The 20,807-nt window shown below is 39.4% G+C and overlaps 1 protein-coding gene across 2 annotated transcripts in view; it reads right to left on the bottom strand.

Annotated features, from left to right (window-relative positions):
* Window positions 1-2,964, bottom strand: part of LOC109038246 (uncharacterized) — a 64,813-nt gene extending 61,849 nt beyond the window's left edge. For both annotated transcript variants that reach the window (XM_072303885.1, XM_072303886.1), the window contains exon 1: window positions 2,742-2,964. In XM_072303885.1, coding sequence (XP_072159986.1) covers window positions 2,742-2,816 — 75 coding nt within the window. In that variant the 5' untranslated portion in view covers window positions 2,817-2,964. The remainder of the gene's footprint in view (window positions 1-2,741) is intronic.
* Between the last annotated feature and the right edge of the window lie 17,843 nt (window positions 2,965-20,807).

The raw sequence follows: 20,807 nt of genomic DNA, 5'->3' as shown, positions 1-20,807 counted from the left end.
TTTAGACTAATCATCAAAAAATAATTAATACTAGATAATAAATGTACGAACATTTTCTCGTGAGTTAATATGTTAAACAAAAATACTGGAATATACCTCCTTCTTATAATCAGCCACATGTTCACCCAAATTAATGACGTTATTTTCGTTTTTCAATAAAGTTAATTTGCATTCAACGTTCGTAAGTTAAGCAAAAAGTACCTATTGATACAAATAGAAAGACATGAAAATAGTATGTCTAACATTTCAGTGGTTTTTTTTATTTATTTTTTGTTTTTTTGTTTTTTCAATAAAACAAATTGACTTGGACTAGAATCATTGTATCTCTGAAAACAAAAGCTAAGTTTTTCGATACAGAAATACTAACATCGACGGTGAAACTACCAAACCACGTATCTCGGTTTGCGACGTCGCAGACTTCCTGTGATACTTCATTTTTTAAATGAAAAACTACTTAACGTCCAGTCTTGAAAATTTCTGTGATTTTTCCTCTTTGTGCGGAGAAAATTCTGTGAAAATGTCAAGTAATGATATTGATTTGGTCTGCTTCAAAAAAATAAAATGCGAGCGTAGATTTTTAAACACCGCAAACGAGATACGTGGTTTGGTAGTTTCACCGTCGATATATTCATCCTTCACATAATCAGGGAGATGTTGACCCAAATATTGATGTATATTTTCTCTGTTCGCCTATATTAATGATGGTATTTTCTTTTTTCAATAAAATTAATTTACATTCCACGTTCTTAAAGCAATATTTTCTCCAAAATCAGCAAAAAATAACAATTTATACCCACGCAAAAAAAAAAAAAAATAAAGAAATAAAGCAATGACATGAAAGTAGTATAGTACACATCCAACATTTCAGTTACATCTATTTGAATGAAAAAATAGCAACTAATGAAGCACATAGGTCACTTATGATCCGTATTCGGGCATATGTGTAGAGTAAAAATATCTTATTTTACGCCGAAAAAGCGAAACTGAAAGTTAAATGCGTTAACTTCCGAAAACCATATATAATACAACGAAAATAAATAATTGGTAAATAACAGCTTTCTTGTATGCAAAGAAAAAAAATTAAAAATGTTAAAAAAGAGATGTCGACACAAAATTACATAGCCCCTTCAATTCTGAAGATACTACAAACGAACTGTACCTTAAAATTTTCATATCCGAGAAGCAAAAGTTCCCATGACGAATATTGCTATCGCTAGCGATTGCAAAAACCAACTTGTTTTCTCTCAAAACTGTAGGCACCAATGGAAAGAGCATGAAATTTTCTTTTCAAAACACATATTACATCAAAATTTAACTGAAGGTATAAGACCTTTATAGGGCCTTTATGGAATGGTGTCAAATTTGACATTTTTTACTTATTGTAAATTTTGGCTTGAATTTCGATTAGTGTGACCCTTTTTCACGAATATTCGACTATTTTTGAAATAAATTTTTTAATTAATTTGATAGTCATGGTACATAGTAAAGGGAGAAGCACCTTAGAGGGATGGTCAACTGGGAGGGGGGGGGGCATATCTGATCCGTTTACTGTTTGGACTATCGCAGCTAAAGATTCTAGGAAAAAAACTGTAAAATACCTATTTTTCGGCAGATTTTCATGAAATTTGGCACACCCCGGTATATCGACCTAGGAAATTCGAATTTGACAAAGATGGAGGCAACAATTTGTTAGATACCTGTTTATCGTCTGATTTGCATGAAACTTAGTATAACCCTGTATTTAGCCCTAGAGAATTTGAATTTGATGTCGAATTTAAGCAGAATTGAAATCAAAGATGGTGGGAAGAAGGTGGTGGCCATAATTTTTTAAAATTAATGATGGCGGGTACAATTTGAAAAGTACCTTTTTATCGGCAGATTTTCATGAAACTCGGTGTATTCTGGTATTTTGATCTGGTAAGTTCGAATTTGACGTTACTTTCAGTCTGAGTCAAAATTCAAGATGGTGGAAAAAAGATGGCGGCCTTAATTTTTAAAATGTCTGTTCATCGGCTGATTTTCATGACATTGAATATTACCTAGTATTTTGACCAAAGTTAGTCGGTTTCGGTTTGAAAACTTATAATATGAGGTAATAAGAGACAATTTGTCACACCTGTAACGCAAAATTTCCCATTTTCCAAGGAACGAAAAAAAGATAATTGAAAACAGATAATCAGCAGTTGAAGCAAATACCCTTGGCTTCATTATATAATTTAATCATACTTTTACAGTCATCAAATTCGCTGAGTTTCCACTTTACACTCACTGAGGCAAAAGTCACTTCCAAAATCGGTCACACCCGTTTTACGGAGCCTTTTAATTTTTTCTGAGGAATAGAACAAGGTAAAAACAATTTCCGATATACTGTGATGATCTATAACAAAACTTCTTCCTGCTACTGCAGATAATTTCTTAATTAAACCCCAAGAGAGTGTCCAAATTCTTCGTAACAATGCATTAAATGACCCTAGAATCATTGTATCTCTGAAGACAAAAGGTAAGATTTTTGAAACAGAAATAATAAAAATTTAAGGTAAATAAATAAAAAGGATCTAAGTTTTAAGGCCAATTTTGGAAAGTGGGTGTAAGCATGAGAGATAAACAAGCAGCTAGTGGATCACAAAAACACTCTTAACTCCATTTTTTCGAAAATATGGGTTGGTTCCTATCCGATAAACTCGGTCCAGTCTCGTTACTTTTCAACAATTTTGAAATAAGAATCGAAATCGGATCCTTACCTGATTGGTTGCTACAGAGGTTTTTAAAGCGAGGACGAATCCCAAGAGAAGGAGAGGCAGAGTTGTGGCGTACATTGCGGATTGAGATTTGAAATTCTGGAGGAAAATCCACTTAAGAAAACGGGAAGGTTTGACGACGGGGAATGCACTCGAGTTGTCGTCGGCGAGTTGTGGGCAGAAGCTTCACGAACGTCAAGAAAGCTCTGCCAGCAATCGGTAAACCTGTCCGTGCGAACACTCCCCCCCCTATCCCTCCCCCTTCAAACCCCCTACAACCATATATCCCTCTCCCTCTCCCTTTCTCTCCCCCTCTCCCTCCCACCCTCTCCCTAGAGAGAGAGGTTATTTCCAGCCAGGGAGCTCTCGGATTTCCATTCACGCACTGAGAGGAAAAAACGCCACTATTAAAATTACCAAATTAGTAGTGTTTAGTATGAATCCCCATCTCTGAAATGTACCCATCTCTGATCAATAACTTTGTCGAGACCCTCCATCCCTGAGGAGACACTGATCATTACTTGACCCTTAGTATATGTCCTTGTTTAGATGCCAAAGAGGTCCTTATGAGAACTGTAATGAATTTTTTTTCTTTAAAGAAATAAAAAACAAAAAACCGTCATATAATTGAAAAAAAATTCGAAGAAAAAAAAAAGGAATGGGCCGGCCGGCACGCACAACAAAAGCGGGGAAAAATGGATACAATGGTATGCCCCAACATTTTGGCATGGGTCTTGCCAACATCCATGAAGTTGTTAAGAGAGAAGCATTTTAAGTAGGACTTATTAGGAGGCACATAATATTCGCAATAATACGCCAAGGTTCAGTAGTTTGTAAGGCGTTCTATCAGAAACAAACAAGGAACATGGCATGGCTTGAAAGCTGTTAAGTTGTTCACTCATGTGTGAATATCTTTCAGTCTATCTTTCAATGACGATTTCAAGAAGGACTGATCCTCTTTTTGACGATGATACTTGTTCATGTATATGCAAGAGAGACGATAATCACCCTAGCTACTATCTACCACTTTTATGTACGGCCGGCCGGCCCATTCCTTTTTTTTTCTTCGAATTTTTTTTCAACTATATGACGGTTTTTTTGATTTTTATCTCTTTAAAGAAAAAAAAATCATTCCAGTTCTCATAAGGACCTCTTTGGCATCTAAACAAGGACATATACTAAGGGTCAAGTAATGATCAGTGTCTCCTCAGGGATGGAAGGTCTCGACAAAGTTATTGATCAGAGATGGGTACATTTCAGAGAAGTTGGGCCGCTTTGATATCATACTCCTTTAAAGCGATGGATCAAATGAACGTGTTCATGTCATCATACCTTATAGGTATTTATTTTTATTTTTTTTTTATTAATTTTTTTTTTTTTTTTTTTTTTTTTTTTTTTTTTTTTTTTTTGAAAAACGTCGGGGTGTATGCATAGAGTACATTGAGTCGTAATGTATGTGGGTGAGCTGGCGCCACTTTTAAGCATTTTCCAGGTCCCGAATTCCGAGACTCCTGTGTGACGCCGGGTCACTTTTTCGATACATAATCGATTGTTTGCGATACACGGGTACCCGGCCATCCGATGTAAACAAAGAAGATAGGAATCACCACGTATTTCTCACCGCCATTTTGGATCTAACATGTATCGAAAAAGTAACCCGAACTCGGCGCACACCGGGCTCGGAACTCGTCGAGCAGAACATGGCGCCAGCTCTCCCATTTACATTACGACTCTATGTACATACTCTACTAGCCGTTCTGGACGCGCTTTGCGCGTCCGTCACGCCCAGCCAAGGGGCTGCGCCCCCTGGACCCCCGATCACTCGCTACGCGAGTGACATTTGGCTCGCTCCGCGAGCCATTTTTCTCAGTGATTCGGCATTTGATCACTAAGATGTACACATTTTGGAGACTTTGGAGGCAAAAATGATTTCGTCACAGAACCTTGTTGCCGGAGCGTGCCATTATTTGCACATGAATTGATTTCGTCACAGAACCTTGTTGCCGGAGCGTGCCTTCATTTGCACATGAATAGATGTGTGGACATGAAGCGATGATGGCGATCGATCATTTCTTCAAAAACGCATTTGACTGGGACGTCATCCCATCGGGTGGCGAAAAAAGACAATCCATGGATCTCCTTCCGCGATTTGACTTGCTGAAGTAGCAGAAGTTCATCTTTACCTCTAAAAAAGATTATCGGTGGCGTAGGGGTCTAAAAACTGCTCAACGATAGTATAGTTCGAGTTCCGAATCGCAATGAGCCCACTCGTGTTTTTTTCTTATACTTTCATGGCATATAAATTTATCTGATGTTTTTGTTTTATTCTCTCTGATTGCATATTAGAAATTATATCCTCATTTCATTTCATTTCCTTTCCCTTTCCTTTTTCCCTTTCTGTAGCATCTGTGTCCATTTACAATTATTATTTTAAAATAGCTTTCCCCTAGTATACAATTGATGCTTCAAACGGAATCAATTGTTTTAATGACATTTCCGGCTAAATCATGGGTTTTCCCAGGAAGGCAGCCTCTCGTCCCTCCCGGGCTCTATTGTTGCCAGATAAGTTGCTTTTTTAGCACTTTTCCCAATTCAAATCCATGTTAGAATATTCGCATTTATCGCACAATCTGGCAACCTCTCGAGTGAAATAGAAAAAGGTAGAATCGCTGAAAGTCTGAATCCTTCGAAGTCTATATTAATGATGATGGGTGTATGGTATATTGCATTGGCATGAAAGAAAAAATTGGGCCGTTTTGATATCATTTCCTTTTAAATGATGAATCCAAACAGCATCGCCATCATATTTTTGGGTGCCTGTTTTTTTTTTTTTTTTTTTTTTTTTTTTTTTTGTAATTAGTGACATTTTTTGGATTGGGCCAATATTTCGTATAAAAATCATATTTTCGTTTTTTTGGAAGGATATCACGTATTTTTGGTATGACTTCTACGAAGTATCAGGCAAAGAGAGTTCCCATTTTAAATTTAAAAGTTGTTCCCGGGCGCGAGGCAAAGAGGTAACGACCCCCCTCCCCTCCCCCCCAAACACGAAAGCGGCCCACCTTTTTGAAGGAAGTTTCGTTCAATCCGCAAGTCAATTATCTGTAATCGTTTTCGAGACATCAATAAGAAGGATCCATATTTTTGACACACTCTGTACGTCACAGAAAAAAAACCGCAGGTCAATATTAAAATCGTGACAAAGTTGGGTCACTTGACGTAATGCCTTATTTTCATTGGCTACGCAGAGATTGGCATAGATAGAGGTTAGGTTATTGTTTTGTTCGGAAATTTTGGATCGGATTTGAGCAGTAGCATTGCAATTTCAATTTCTCCTGGCTTATGTTTCTTTTTCTTTGTCATATTCTTTCTGAAATTAATAACAATATAACTTCTTGAATGGTTCTCTTATTGTACGCACGAAACGTTTTCAATTTTATGCTGCCCCAAGGAATAATGCTTCCAAATGTGATCACCTATTCTTAATTTTTCATGAATCCCTCTCTCTGTAGGTACCTTTTTCGTTGTGAGTTTTCTTTTATGATTCTTTGATTACTGAGGGCACGATGTGCCTGAAACGAAAATATGCTCCTTACTTTGTTTACTATGTGCACCCTATCCAGACAACATATAAAATCATCTTGGTACTTACGTTAAATCTTCCCGTGCTTAACGAAATGGTATACAATAAAATTTAGTTGTGATGACATAAATATTCTCAACTACACGCCGATTATTGAAACTATGTCAGTACGACAAGGCAAGACAGCCCTATCCTAACCGTGCATTATATCGCATTTGGATGTCTTATCAGACTTTAAACTTTCAATAATCGGCCTGCTGCAATGAAACTTTATGATAACTTTCATCATTATGATTCTCCTTTTGCCCATTCCGGTCAACGGAATCCACATAGACCGATTGATTTTAAACGCGCAACAGGGTGAAAGGGAGAGTGCCAGTTTAGCTCATAATGGGTTTAGGTACTTTCAATGATAAAAGTGGGTGAATGTGTCAGGCAAGAACCCTGATAACCAACAACTTCAGAGCTGCTTTTAAAATAGTACTTTTATGTAATGTTCCATCTCCCGTGTACATTAGGCACAAAACCAGGATTTACAGTAGAGACATCACCTGTGTTTAGGGATAATTTTTGTATCTGCCGAAGCTGGTCATACAGAGTCGACAGCGATTGAGTTTCAATGCGTTATCAGGGTACGACGGAGTAGAATCAAATAAGTGTTGCTCTTGGAGCCATCGTTTTTTAAAAAAGTGACTTTAGTTATTTTAAAACTTCAGCATGTTTTCTGAAGTCCTCATACTCTTGGAAAGTCGATTTTAATAGTGGTCAATCTTCGTTTTCAACAGAAATTTTTTTTTGGCCTCTTTTATCACTGGAAGTTAAATTTTTTGTCCGTACCGTAGACCAACTAAACAGGCTTGTTTTCCTATCAATACGTGCGATAATAAAACCGTTTTAAGTTTTTTTGCACTCATAGAGCTATATTCTTGTAGAAAAATAAAACAAAATATCCTTCAAAGTTTTTACTTTCAAAATTTAGCCCCCAAATTGCTCTAAAGTGCGATTTCTAGAATTTTGCGCCATCATTTTTCTCCTAAAAAAGCCAGGAAATGTAATTAAACGCTTAATTTTAATTATTTTTTTAGAACTAACTTAGTAATAAATTGCTATGAACTTCAGACGAAAAAGAGGACTCAAAGTTCTAAAAGAAAAAATGAAAAAAATAAAAAGATGGCGATCCTTATGCAATCATCGAAAAAAAAGCCTCCTTCTTCTAAGTCGCGTCGTACTAAAAAAAATACGTTTCTCTTTTTTTTTAAATTCCAAATTTTGGTGATGGATAAAATAAAGTAAAGTGGGATGATCTATCAAACAGCGCACAGATTTTTGGATGACTTTCGCATTTTGTCCGTACTTACCGTAGACCCGGCCGCATCGCGCGTCAGCTACGGGCTACGGTCGGACGGCTACGGGCTACGGTACGGACGGCTACGGTGCGGACAAATCGTGTGATTATTGGCAACGGTTCTCGGGCATATTCACGCATGTGCTTGAAATTCTGGATTTGAGGTTAAGATATCAGAGCGTATCAAAAAATACCAAAATTCGAGAGTTTGAAGTGATTTATGCATTTAAAAGGTAGGTATACGGTAAGGACATCCTAGATGGTCGTTAAACCTAGAAACTCATAAAAAACGGTCAAAATTTACTGTTTCATTGCGGTTTTTTTTCCTCTGCTCGACATCAGCGTGTGATAGTCACGATAACACAAAAAAAGTAAACAAAGTTCATAAGTGCTGCACTCTAACGGACGAAATGATGCTGAAAAAAGGGGGCTACGGTACAGGACGCAAATTCCGCAGACAAGGCTGCTTGACCCTTGACGGTCAATATTTTCACTTATTTGGATGAATATAACTGAAAATAATAAGTTAGGTACAAGTTGAGTGTGAATTTACAGCAGAAGTGGAAGTATTTAGATGCAAGATGATGGTTATGAAGCGTTAAAGTTGCGCACTCGAGTCGCAGACAGGCTACGGTACAGGACATTTCAGCTGTTTAGGGCCAAAATTCTGATATTAAATGGCAAAAACTGCCTAAAGCGATGTTGGGACCTGATTAAGCGTAAAATTTTGAACAAATTTTAAAAAAAAAAGGTCAGATTTTTCCATTTTGAAGGGCTAAAAAGTCGGGAGACATGGTAGAGCAAAACTTATTTGATTCTACTCGACGGAGAATACCATTTTAATTCTTGGTTTTACTTTCAATAACATTTCATTTTTATGATTCTGTACCTGCCAATTCTGGTCATGCAGAGTCGGCAGCGATTGAGTTTCAACACGCTAGCAGGGTAAAACAGAGAATACAATTTTGATTTTTGGTTTTACTTTCAAGGATGGAAAAAACAGTCCATTTTCTGTCACTCCTTTAGGCATGAACTTTTCAGCTAAGGACTCAAGTAAAGGACAACTTAGAAGCCATAGGGACACCGTGCACTTTCTCAAAATTATGGTTGCTGCGATGTTGGGGCCACGTTACGAAGTTTTTGGCGACGTTTTGGCAACGTTGCTGTGACGTCCTGTTGTCGGTCGGGATACTGCCTCGGATTTCTTGGAAACTTATCGCGTTTTGTGTCGACCTCGCTTTTATGGGGGGCACACCGAAAACGAGATATCGTTGGTCGATTGTTGAATCGGTTATCAAATGATCCTGATCGGTATATCCCATCTTAGCAATGCTTTTTTTCGACCATGGTCGCTTGATGTCGATTCAACAATCGAGCTGCTACTTGGACTGACTACAGCCTTTTACGACTTTAGATATTAATAGAATTAGATAGGAATGACCACGCTTCTCGTGCTAACAATGTAATACTGCGAACGTGTGTGTGCAAAATTTGCGCTACCACATTCGGTAAACATGTTCGTTATTTTCGTCTCATTTATCTTCGCCGCCGACGCAGCGTTGGCGTGGCTGGACCAGTTCGACGGGGGGGGGGGACCTGTTGGGAGGGGGACGGAGGGAGGGGGAGAGAGAGAGGAAGGGAAAAAGTGTGAGAGAAATTAAAAACTACGAAGTCATAGGACCTCAGATAATGTTAATTATTTTTTTTTTCCATTGATTGAAAATTAGCGATACTCTCTAGCTTATATCCGACAGCCCTCTCTTAAGTAAGTGAAAGGTTTCATTTCCATTTCTTTTTAATTAGAAGCCAGCAGTTGTTCATTTTGGAACACCTAACCATGTCTCTTCAGTCGTAGCCCATCCAGGCTCCAGTTCAGTCTCATCACTCAAGAACCTTTCACAATCAAGCAGAGACGCCTCAGTGGTAACTCCTCCAAGCTCCAGCTCAGCATCATCACTCGAGTATCTTTCACAGACAAACTATCCTAAGTGTACAATAATTGAAGGTGACGAATCTGAAGTAAGCACTAGAGAGGAATCTCAATTCTAAAAAAATAATAAGATAAACTTATACATAAGTGAAGAAAAAAAACACTAAGAAGTGGCCCGAAACCTGTATGTAACAAGGTGGAGAAATGGTACTGGGTCCACACTATTTCGTGGGGAAAACAAAGCCAAGAAGTTCCAAAAATTAAAATTATTCCATTAAAAATAATTAAAATAATAATAAAAATAATAATAAATAATAAAGATAATTAAAAATATTCCAATGCAAACTGCCTGAGCTGAACACTCTCCCACCTCAGTTTCGTACTGGTGCGCATTAGAGTTCAAAAAATTATTTTTGACTCTGATTTTAATTTTTTGAACTTCTTGGCTTTGTTTTCCCCACGAAATAGTGTGGACCCAGCACCATTTCTCCACCATATACACAAGCAGAAATTGCTCTCGTCGATAGATAACAACACAGAACCATTCTAAAGCAAACACAGAAAAATTGGCTGCTATTGAATTATACACTAGTAAATCTTGGAAAATAACCATCCTACATCCCTGGTAAAAATGATCGGTTGAGATCAGTTAAAATCAGTAGAGAAAATGAACTGATATGAACTGATTTTAAGTGATATCGACTGTTACCAACTGATACCAGTTGAAAGTCTACAGATATTTGATGAGTAACAGCTGGCACCAGTAGAGGTTACACTGATACCAGTTGAAAGTCTACAGATATTTGATGAGTGTCAATTGGTATCAGTAGAGGTTGTACTGATACCAGACTATACTCAATAGATATACAGGGTGTCCCAAAAGTCCCTTCCACCCCCTCTAAAATTTTACCTAATCAATATTTTGAAACGAAACTTTGGGTATGTTCATCGATCAATGTTAGCAACTTTTGGGGCCCCCCAAATTTTTCGGCCCCCCCCCGGGGGAGGGGCTGCGGACCCCAACTTTTTTTTTTCAAATAGCAACCCCTATCTTGCGATACTTCATTCGAAAGAGCATAAAAAACCAAGCATTTTGGCGCAAAACGCAGACCAATATCTTATTTTTTGACCGAGTTATGATAGGTCAAAGGTCAAATTTGACCTATTTTCAAAAAATCATAACTCCGGTTCAAATTATCGTAATGAAAAAAATAAAACGGGAAACTTTACCAAATTGTAAGCACTTTCAAGTAAAAATCACAGAAATTACTTCAAACTAATTTAAAGGGGGGTTTCGGACCCCCAAATACGTCAATTCAAAGGTCATTCAATTTTCCCGCGAAATAAGCCTATTTCCCCCAGATTTGCCCCCACATTAAATCAGCAAGGTCTAAATCAGTTCAACATTACGTTGGCAAGTCCCCAAATTTCTGGAAAAGTTCGAAATTTACGGTGTTGACCAACACTTGCCAACGTAATGTTGCATTTAGTGCCCCATAATTTCGGGAAAATTGAATGACCTTTGAATTGACGTATTTGAGGGTCCGAAATCCCCCTTTAAATTAGTTTGAAGTAATTTCGTTGAAGTAATTTCGTTTGAAGGGAAAGTCGCCAGAAATGATGCCCCGGTTCTTACCAGCCCCGCAACGAAGAAAGAGGGGGGCAGCGGGGGTTTTATGGATGTTTCCGTCCTTAAAGTGGGCGGCAGTTCCTGTGTTGCAGTTCTCCGACTGGGCGCAACGTTTCAAGGGTCCGCGTCAAGTTGGACAGAAGTTTCGGGCAACATTTCTGTCGAATTTCCCGGTTCTTACCAGCTACGTAATGAAAAATGAGGGGGGCAGCGGGGGTGTTTTGGATGTTTCCGTACTTTAAGGGGGTGGCAGTCCCTGTATTTCAATGCTCCGACTGATCGCAACGTTTCAAGGGTCCTCCGCAAGTTGGACATTAGTTTCGGGCATTATTTGTAGTGAATTTCCCGGTTTTTACCCGCTCTGCAATCAAAAATGAGGGGGGCAGGGGGCTAAGAGTTTTGAAAACTCACTTTAAAGTCGCAGGCTGCGTTTACGTTAACATTGGCAAGAAGTTTCACTCGGATTTGATGAGAAGTTTGAAGCTCTTCTGTGACTTTTCGCATTTTAATGCAATGTTTCATTGTAACAGGCCCACCCCCCCTCCCTACGGGGCGGCTGTGGTGGCCCGAGGGCAATATGAAGACTTCGGTATCAGACTTGGAGTATTCGAGGACTCTTTGAAAAGAGAAACGGTATGTCCAAGAGCCGCCGAAGCTACTCTAAAAAATGAAGGTACGGACCCCCTAAATAACCTTTGGACCCCCCTAACTTTTGATAGGGGGGTCAGATCGGCTTCCGGTTTGCGCCGAAAATTTTCTTTTTTCATGCTCTTTCTAATGATGTATCACATGATGGGGGTTGCCATTTGAAATTTTTGAGTTGCCCCCCTCCCCCTGGGGGGGGGGGGGAATTGGAAAGTACCTCAAAAAGTTTCCCCCTCGATATGAGGAAGGACGCCACAAACCGCAAATCGATATCATAATTAGAACTCAAGTTATGGCCAGCGGTGCGTAACTTTTGAATAACCCTGTAGAACATAAGGGATTCGGTTGCGCGCTCGGCCGCCGCGGCTGGGCTGAAAGTTTCAGCCGTACTTCCTCTGCGCTTGTAATTCTAATTGCCAATATTTTTGACTCAAAAAATCAAGCAAATAATAATCTATATCTTGTGGATCTGCTTTTTGTAATTTGAACAATATTATTTCAGTAATCGTTGAAGGAAAGTGAAATTCTCAGTGGTGACTGGTGGTGCTATCTCTTATCTTGAATTATCCCTAATCGAACCCTGGACTCACCTAAACTTAGTCCAATGAGGCTACGTATGCATTTTAACGGGACGATCTGGTTGGCATGGTTAACAAGGTCCACTAGGCCACTTCATCAAGGCATCTAGACTTCAGGGCCACTACATCAACAGAGATATTTATATTATTTTAATTCCTTTTCCATTCAATTTTTTTTTTCTACAGTAGGTGAATGCATTATTTTAGGGTTTTAAAATCTCGAATAATGCTAATAATTTGAAATTCTACGGCCGTTCAAAGATTATGTCACTTGCTAAAGAAAGAGGAGTTTTAGGACAGTGAAATACGTAGGTGGGTACCCAGCGCTGCTTGCTATTACACAAAAATCGGTCCTTCACACCAGTTTCATGGGTTTGTCGGCACGGGAGCATGGATTTTATACCAAAAATTCTATGCGATGCCTACCTACTTTAATTTGTTGTGATTTTGATTAAGAGAATCCCACATGTGGAAGGGGGTATAATGTGTAATTTTTGAGCGGCTCCCATCGTAACTGATCTCATTATTACTAGATACCATATTTGGTTGATACCATCCCTAGTTAGAATTTTCTTCCCCAACAAAAAAAAAGATAAATTTTAACCTTTTTTTTACTTAAAAAGTCGTAAATATTAATACAAAACATGTAATATTTGTCCCATGGTTGACGTCTCTTAGAATAGAACGCTTTCACGTTTAAAAAAACGTAAATTTGTATACTTACATTTCTGTCTTTTTCACGTAAAAATAATAATGGGCGTTAATGGGCGTTAACCATGGGATCAATTGTACATCTCTTTTTATCAATTTTTTTCTCACGCCTGGTAAAATTACGTAAAAAATATTGGAAATTACAAAAATATTTACTTACGTAAAAAATAACGTAAAACTGAAAAAAAATAATCTTGGTAAATCAAGTGTTTACATGAATTTCACTTCAAATTCATGCAACAAATTTAAAAAAGAAAAAATACGTGATTTCGCGATGTTCTGTATTGGCTATATTTTCGATTAGCATTGCAGCTGAAATTGAGAGCAAGTAGTTTAGCTTTCAACCGATAGATCGCGTTGAGATCACCGGCCTGAGAGTTAATAATTTTGTACCTTTTTCCTCATTGATTTTGCTCAAATGAAGTCCTCTTTCCTGGACCTTGCTACGACTTGCCAGATAGATTGTTAGCATTTTTGACTAAGTAGCCCTTGATTTATTGTGTATTGTATTGTTAGCACTAAGTTGTTCATTTTATTCGCGAGAATTGGCGAGCTTTAGTTTTTGGTTGCCCGGCCACTGATTCCTCCTAATCAGTGTCTCTGGGACGAGTTACGTAGAGCGAGATTCCCAATCCGGCGATAGCTGGATTACAGACAAGTTGCGTTTATCTAGCTATTGTCACCTCTTTTGAAGAGAGGCCCGGACTGGACACTGTTGCCTGAGCACGTGCTCCACGTTTCGTCAGATTTTTTGTGATCAACCTTGGAGTCCTCAAGCCAAAGCTAAAAAGGCATGTTGAGCCTATGGTTTTGAATCTATGAGCCAACTCCTCGGTGTGATCTTTTGATGAGTCATGAATCTTCGAGAGACCCTTAAGACAAGGCTAAAAAGGCTTGTTGCGCCTAAGGTCTTGAACCTATAAGGGATCACCTCAAGTGCGACTAAAACCCCCCTTTTTTGAATGCTCGCGAATTCTCGCGAGTGTCAACAGGTGAACCACGTTGCGGTCACCTATAGCCGATTTTTTGTATTGAGCTGCTAAGAAGAGAGCTAAAGTCCAGATAGCCTTGTTGCGGTTTCTGGCACTTATTTTGAGTTCTTATTCGTCTTAGTCTGGGGGAGGAAAATTCGCGTCTCTTTTTTTGAAGTTTAGTCAGACTGCCATGTTGCGGCATCTGACCCCAATGTCCTTAGTTTTTTCGGGTCGAGTGTTGCAACTATGATGATATACAATTTGATTAGTTTCGCTCTTCTATGTTACTGCAGCTAGAAGCAGCTTTTTTTCGTTGTTTTATTCTGAGTTGCAACCTCACCCATCTTATTGATTTTTGATCAATTTTGATTTAGGTTCTTATCGAACACGCGAGACTAAACATTTTTCATATAAAATTTACATGAATTTAAGTAAATGATTTTTTTACCGGCGACAACTTGAGACTTTTTTTTAAACATAATTTTTATCATTACGCGAAAAGAACGTGGAAAAACACATAAAAATTATCTCGATCATTTTTTTTCTTTACTGAAAATTTATATGAAGACATATTAATTTCTTCAACGCTATATCACCACTCGAAAATATTTTTTCCCATAATTTACACTTAAAAATTACATGAAAAGAATGTAACGAAAACACATAAAATTTAACGTGATCAATAAGTTTTTTCACAATAAATTCATATAAATTTTAAATGAAAATGTTTTAACCCTCCCGCAATAGAGATTTAATTATTTGTTTTCAAATTTTTACTTGATTATTTTCAATTTCTTATGAGTTGATTATTGATTTTTCATCATTTTATCTTTTTTTTTTATACATCTTTAATTATAATTTTTGGTTTTGCATTTGGTTTTTCTTAGTCTCATTTTTAAGGAAACATAACATGTGAAACTTCACTTAAATTTTAAGTGATTAAAAAATAAAATGAAGAAATTAAGTGTCGATTAAAATTCAACACAAAAGCATCACTTTCTGTCAAAATGATTCTAGTGGAGGCTCTGAAATGGCAAAAATACGTCAATGTTGATCGCATGCGCGGATGGAGTAGTGGCTCTGTCTCTCGGACGTTCACCAAAGTTGAGCAACGTCGAGCGTAGTTAGTACCTAGATGGGACACCGTTTGGGAATGAGCGCTGCCTGCTCAGCCTCGTGTCAGATATACGAGAACGGTAATTCCCAGTAACGCTCTCTGGTCGTCAATTCGTGAGGTAAATGTGAGAAACTGAAAAAATATGTAATATTACACAAGCATATAATGCGTTTTTAATTTATGTCGTATCAGTTGATACATGGTATCAACTGATACCAAGTATCATTTCAGATCTGTTGATACTTCTAACTGCTGGGTCTGCTAACTGCTCCTCCATGGAGTCTTCATGGAGTCTCCATGGAGTTCCGTGTCTTCACCATGGGATTCCATGAGAAACAGCACGGAATTCCATGAAATATTTTTAGCAGGGCATTTTAAAGTACTTTTGCTAAACAGCTTAATGTGCATTTACCTTCATAAAATTTAGTCTTATCCTGTCGGTATCCATGCCTCACAACTGCCAAATTAGTCAGTTATGAGCAAGGTCGGACTGGCTCGTAAAAAATTACTCGAGACTGAATTTTTAGTCCGCTATAGCGGACTAGCGGGCCTGGCTAGTCCGACCCTCGTTATGCAACTACAACTGCCCTGGTAAAAATGATCAGTTGACGGTGTATCTGTATCAGTTCGTCAACGGTGTTTTGGCGCGGAGCATCAGTAGACATCAATTGGACCGCGTTAAACAGAAAGGAACCAAGCCACATCAGCTATTGCCAAATTTAATTGGGCGAATTAATGTTTTACATGAAAACGGTTCGGCGGATTTTGGTTCAAATTTCAGTGAATTTTCTCCATAATACGAAGCAAATACCTTAAAGTTTTCAAAGGAATACGCACAAACGTCCTCTTGTAAAAAAATTACTTGCCCAGTTAAATTTGGCAATGGCTGATGTGGCTTGGTTCCTTTCTGTTAAACGCGGTCCAATTGAGATCGGGTCAGTTGATGGCTTCAACTGATCTAAACTGATAAGTGGTAGCAGGGTCATTCCCCACGGAGAGAAATGATTGATGAGGATGACAATGTCAAGCATGGTTGTACGGCTTATGATGCGTGTAAATAGAAAAGCTGTTATCGCAAAAAGGCTGCAGTGTGAGAGACACACGGCCAAATGGCATAATTACAATGTCCAATTTGTTGAAAAAAAGAACGCTGCATCAACAGGAGAAATGCCGATCGTCACAATGTAGCATTGTTATTCTCACGCACAGTTTAAACGTCCCGCGCTATCTTCATTTCAACAATGCCAGCTCTGTTGCCGGCATTGACCAATGGTTGCCGGGCGCTATGTTTTTGCTTGAATTCACCTTCTCAGTGAGTGCAACTGCACCAATATAAAATACTTTTCCCTTCACAAAAACAAGTTTGTCCTTTTAGTATGGTAACATTGAAGTTTCCACACGCAACATGGGTTCAAATTGAATAAACCATTAATTTTTAATTTAAGAAAAGACTTTTTTTCCTAATTGAAGCAAAACTACTGTAAAATTTGCAAAGCCAAGTTGTGCGTTTCATTACTCTGAATTTTGACGCGGGGGTTTTCGCGCTATTTCTTGCGCCTAACCTGAAATAACAAAGGAAGAGAAGACTTAACTGAAGTGAGCTACATAGTTACCAACAAAGTTGATGTCTGATGTTTTCGGAACAGGTAGCATTCTAAATAAAAGACCCGAAACCATCTTAAAACAGCGGAGTTCGTTCCGGGATCGATTTTCACGGTTTATTAAACCCTTTTGGAGTCCTCCGTATTTATGAATCGCAGAAGTTATCTTTTTAAGCCGATTAGCAGATAGGATAGCCCGAGGAGAGGCCCGTCGCGGTCAGATGATGGACAGGGAGAGGTGCATAATGAATTAGGGATGCGGGAAGGATGGGGGAGCGTTAGGGAGGGGGAGGGAAAGGAAGGAGGGAGGGGAGGGGGGAAGGTAAGCTACAGGGGCGGTTGAGGGGGGGGGGGGTTTGGGGGAAGAAAAGGGAAGGAGGAGGGTGGGAGGGGTCGGGGTGGGGGAGTGATGGAGAGGGGGGAAGGTAGGCTAGAGGGGCAATTGGGGGGAGTGAGGGGGAGGGAAAGGGGGGAGGTAGGCTAAAGGGGCGGTTGGAGGAGGGAGAGGGAGAGGAGGGGAGGGGGAGATGGACTGGTGGGGGGAGGGGGAGGGGGTGGGGGAAGGGGAGGGGGGAGGGAGGAGGGAGGGGTGCGGGAGGGGGAGGGGGGGAGGCGGAGGGGGAGGCGGAGGGGGCGGGAGGGGGCGGCGAGAGGGGCGGGGAGGGGGAGTGGTAAGGGGAGGGGGAGGGGGGGGATGGGGAGGGGAGGGGAAGGGGAGGGGGAGGGCAGGGTTGGGGAGGGGGAGGGCAGGGTTGGGCAGGGGGAGGGCAGGGGGAAGGAGTGAGATGAGAGTGGAAGGGATCGGTGAGGGGGGAGGTTACGGCGACCTAGAGGGGGACGGGAGGGGTGAGGGGTGAGGGGTGAAGGGACGGTGGAGTTGATGCTTCATCAGTTTCTCTGCAGACCCGTTGACCCCTCCTCCGAGACACTTCGGTACCTGGGCTGATTCAATCCGTTCCTTTCGCGGCTAACGCGGCTAAGTCAACCGTTCCCGTCCGTTTTTTCTTTCGCGGCAAATTCAAATTCACGCTTATGCCACATAGGATTACGTTATCTCCTTTTTAGAATGACGTTATCCTTTTCAGGATGACGTTATTCTTTTCAGGATGACGTTATCCTTTTCAGGATGTCGTTATCCTTTTCAGGATGTCGTTATCCTTTTCAGGATGACGTTATCCTTTTCAGGATGACGTTATCCTTTTCAGGATGACGTTGTTCTTTTTAGGATGACGGGATTTAGAGGATCTTACCCCACAAGCCTGAGTGGCGTAACGTAACCTAACGTAACCTTACCTAACGCAAAGTAACCTATCGTAACAGACCCATTAGTTAGGTCGCGGAGCGACCTAACTAATATCCTGTTACGTTAGGTTATGCTGCGTTGGGTAAGGTTACGTTAGGTTACGTTACGCCACGTAAGGCATCCCTCGGGTGGTTCGGTTAGGTTAGGTAAGGTTAGGTGAGGTTAGGTAAGGTTAGGTTAGGTTAATTTTTTTTATAAAAATTTACTACCTACTATTTTATACAAATATTAATTAAAATTTTCCTCTCAAAAAACAAGAATAAGTAATACAAATTATAAAATTTAAAACAGATTTAAAAAAACTTAAAAGGAACATAGGAACTTCTATCACGATGGTGGTGAGTTGCAGCCCAGATTCCGAAGTGCCATGGCTCTTTGAGAGTGGGCCTGCGTTGCATTTACGGAGCAGCCCGAGTACCGAAGTTTCTCCGCCCTCGAATGTACGTAGACAATAGACAAGTGGACAGTCCATAACAACCTCTTTCAGAGTGTTGGAGGCAAGAGGTTTTGTTCATCCCTTTGGTTACAGTAGAATTTTAATTTCATGCAAAAAATGTGTAAAAAGAGACGGAGTACCGCGTTATTTTCTGTGAAATGAATTAAATAAACCTCAGAAAATATTTAGCCGTAGGCATCGTGATGATATGAGCCTACAATACCTGCATGCACATTATTAGCATCAAAGGTTATTTGGTCGCTTTGGTCATGTAATCCTATCCTTGAAAATCGCATTTTGAGTCATGCAGATGACGGGACTCATCGGAAGTGTTCAGGAAAAGTGCCGTATGAACCCTCAAGCGTTGCCAAATATCCTTTGATAAAACACGAATTTCCTAGTAAATATATGCATATTTTCTTCCCATTGTTCATATAATTTTGTTCGCAATTTCACCCAAAGTAGCCAAAAATACCAAGGAAAAATACTCATTACTTCCTTCAAAAATAAACAATTTATCGAAGGAAATTTGGCAACTCTCGAATGTTCATACGGCGTTCTTCCTTAGCACGGCAGAAATGCCGCTACTTATATCCTACGCATGTTTATTCGTCGTGTTTTCCCCGTTTTAGATTTTATTTCACTCACGATTATCAATGGAAAGCGTGACTTTTTTACCTCAGAACATCTGGCACATCGAGAGACGTCAGCGCTGAAATATTTTCGCGGTTTCCATTTTTATTTTTTTTTGGAGTCTATTATTTTGGGGACGGGAAGAACACGTCCTTTTTAATTTTTAGTAAAAATGTTTTACCTTAGTGTCTGCATCGCATACGCATGTGGTATTTCAGTTTTCTGCTTGATTCATGAACCAGTGCTGATGCTTTGTACCAGCGTGGTTCCTCTTTATGTACCGAGGCTGAAATAACGGGTAAAAAGCGCATCTCCGATCGCGACGCACCAATCTCAACTCATGTTTTATTCTTTGCTTTAGAAAACCACGTAAAAATTTTCGCACGTGAATTTTCCATAAATTTTCCATGGCATTCGTACGCAAACCAACGAAACTCGCATTTTTCGCCGCAATCGGCCCTCAGACCCATATTTATACCAGTATTCTGCCGCGCTAGGGAAAAACGCCGTATGAGCATTCGAGGGTTGCCAAATTTCCTTCTATAAAATACTTATTTTTTATGAAAGTTATGAATAATTTTCCTTTGAATTTTCAGAATCTTTAGGTAAAATTGTGAACTGAATTATCTAAAGAATTTGGAGGATAATATACTTACATTTACCAGGAAATTCTCGTTTTATGAAAGGAAATTTGGCAACGACTGAAGGTTCGTTCTTCCCTAGCACGGCAGTATTAAACTTGAAAAAAGACCAAAAATGACAAAATCATGATGCATTCCGTAAAATATCGACCTTCAATGAACAAAAAATCGAAGAGTAGAGAAAATTCAGGGATGGCCCAAAAACGGCCCTTATGGATACTCCTCTTTTATTCATTTTCAACTATAACAGTATAATTCTGTATATTATTTGAGGATCGTTTAATAGGGTATTTTGAAATTTTACATTTTCCATTACTTCACACCGTAAGTAGCTTAGTTTCAGATTATCCGCGATTTTCTATTATCCACTGTGGCTTTGGTCCTCCCAATCATCGAGGATAATTGAGGCGCTACTATATTTTTATTTTTTATATCATTTTCCTTTGGGGGAAGGAAAATTGAGAACAAATTACAATCCTAGATTATTTGGAAAGAAAAAAGGAATGGTGGAGTAAAGTCTATTTAGGATGTTTTTCTTTATTTGCACAAAAAATATCTTTTAAAAGCTTATTCAACTGGTAATGTATATACATAATAAAATTGCATATCATAACTGTACGCATTTCTGACAAACGGAACTAAACACCATCGGAGGAGGGAGGTAGAGGGGGCTTTGATTGGCGGCGGAACCGGGCGTCGGGCTCATTCCGTCCTATACTCGCAATGCTTTTCCATGGCGCTTGGTTCCGTTTGACAGAACGCGCTATCCGGCATTCTAAATTCCTCAAAAGCAACTTAAAGTGCGCTTAGTTCCGTTTGACAAAAATACGTCCAACTTACAGTACTACCTTTGATAATAAGGAGGAAAAAGTGACGCAGATCATTCCAAAATAAATTGTATTTTTGTTTTAGCGTTTTGTTGCGGATGGCCCCAATTAGCCT

The sequence above is a fragment of the Bemisia tabaci genome, chromosome 9, assembly GCF_918797505.1.
Source record: "Bemisia tabaci chromosome 9, PGI_BMITA_v3".
Lineage (NCBI taxonomy): Eukaryota > Metazoa > Arthropoda > Insecta > Hemiptera > Aleyrodidae > Bemisia > Bemisia tabaci.
This window is presented reverse-complemented; position numbering and strand designations above follow the sequence as displayed.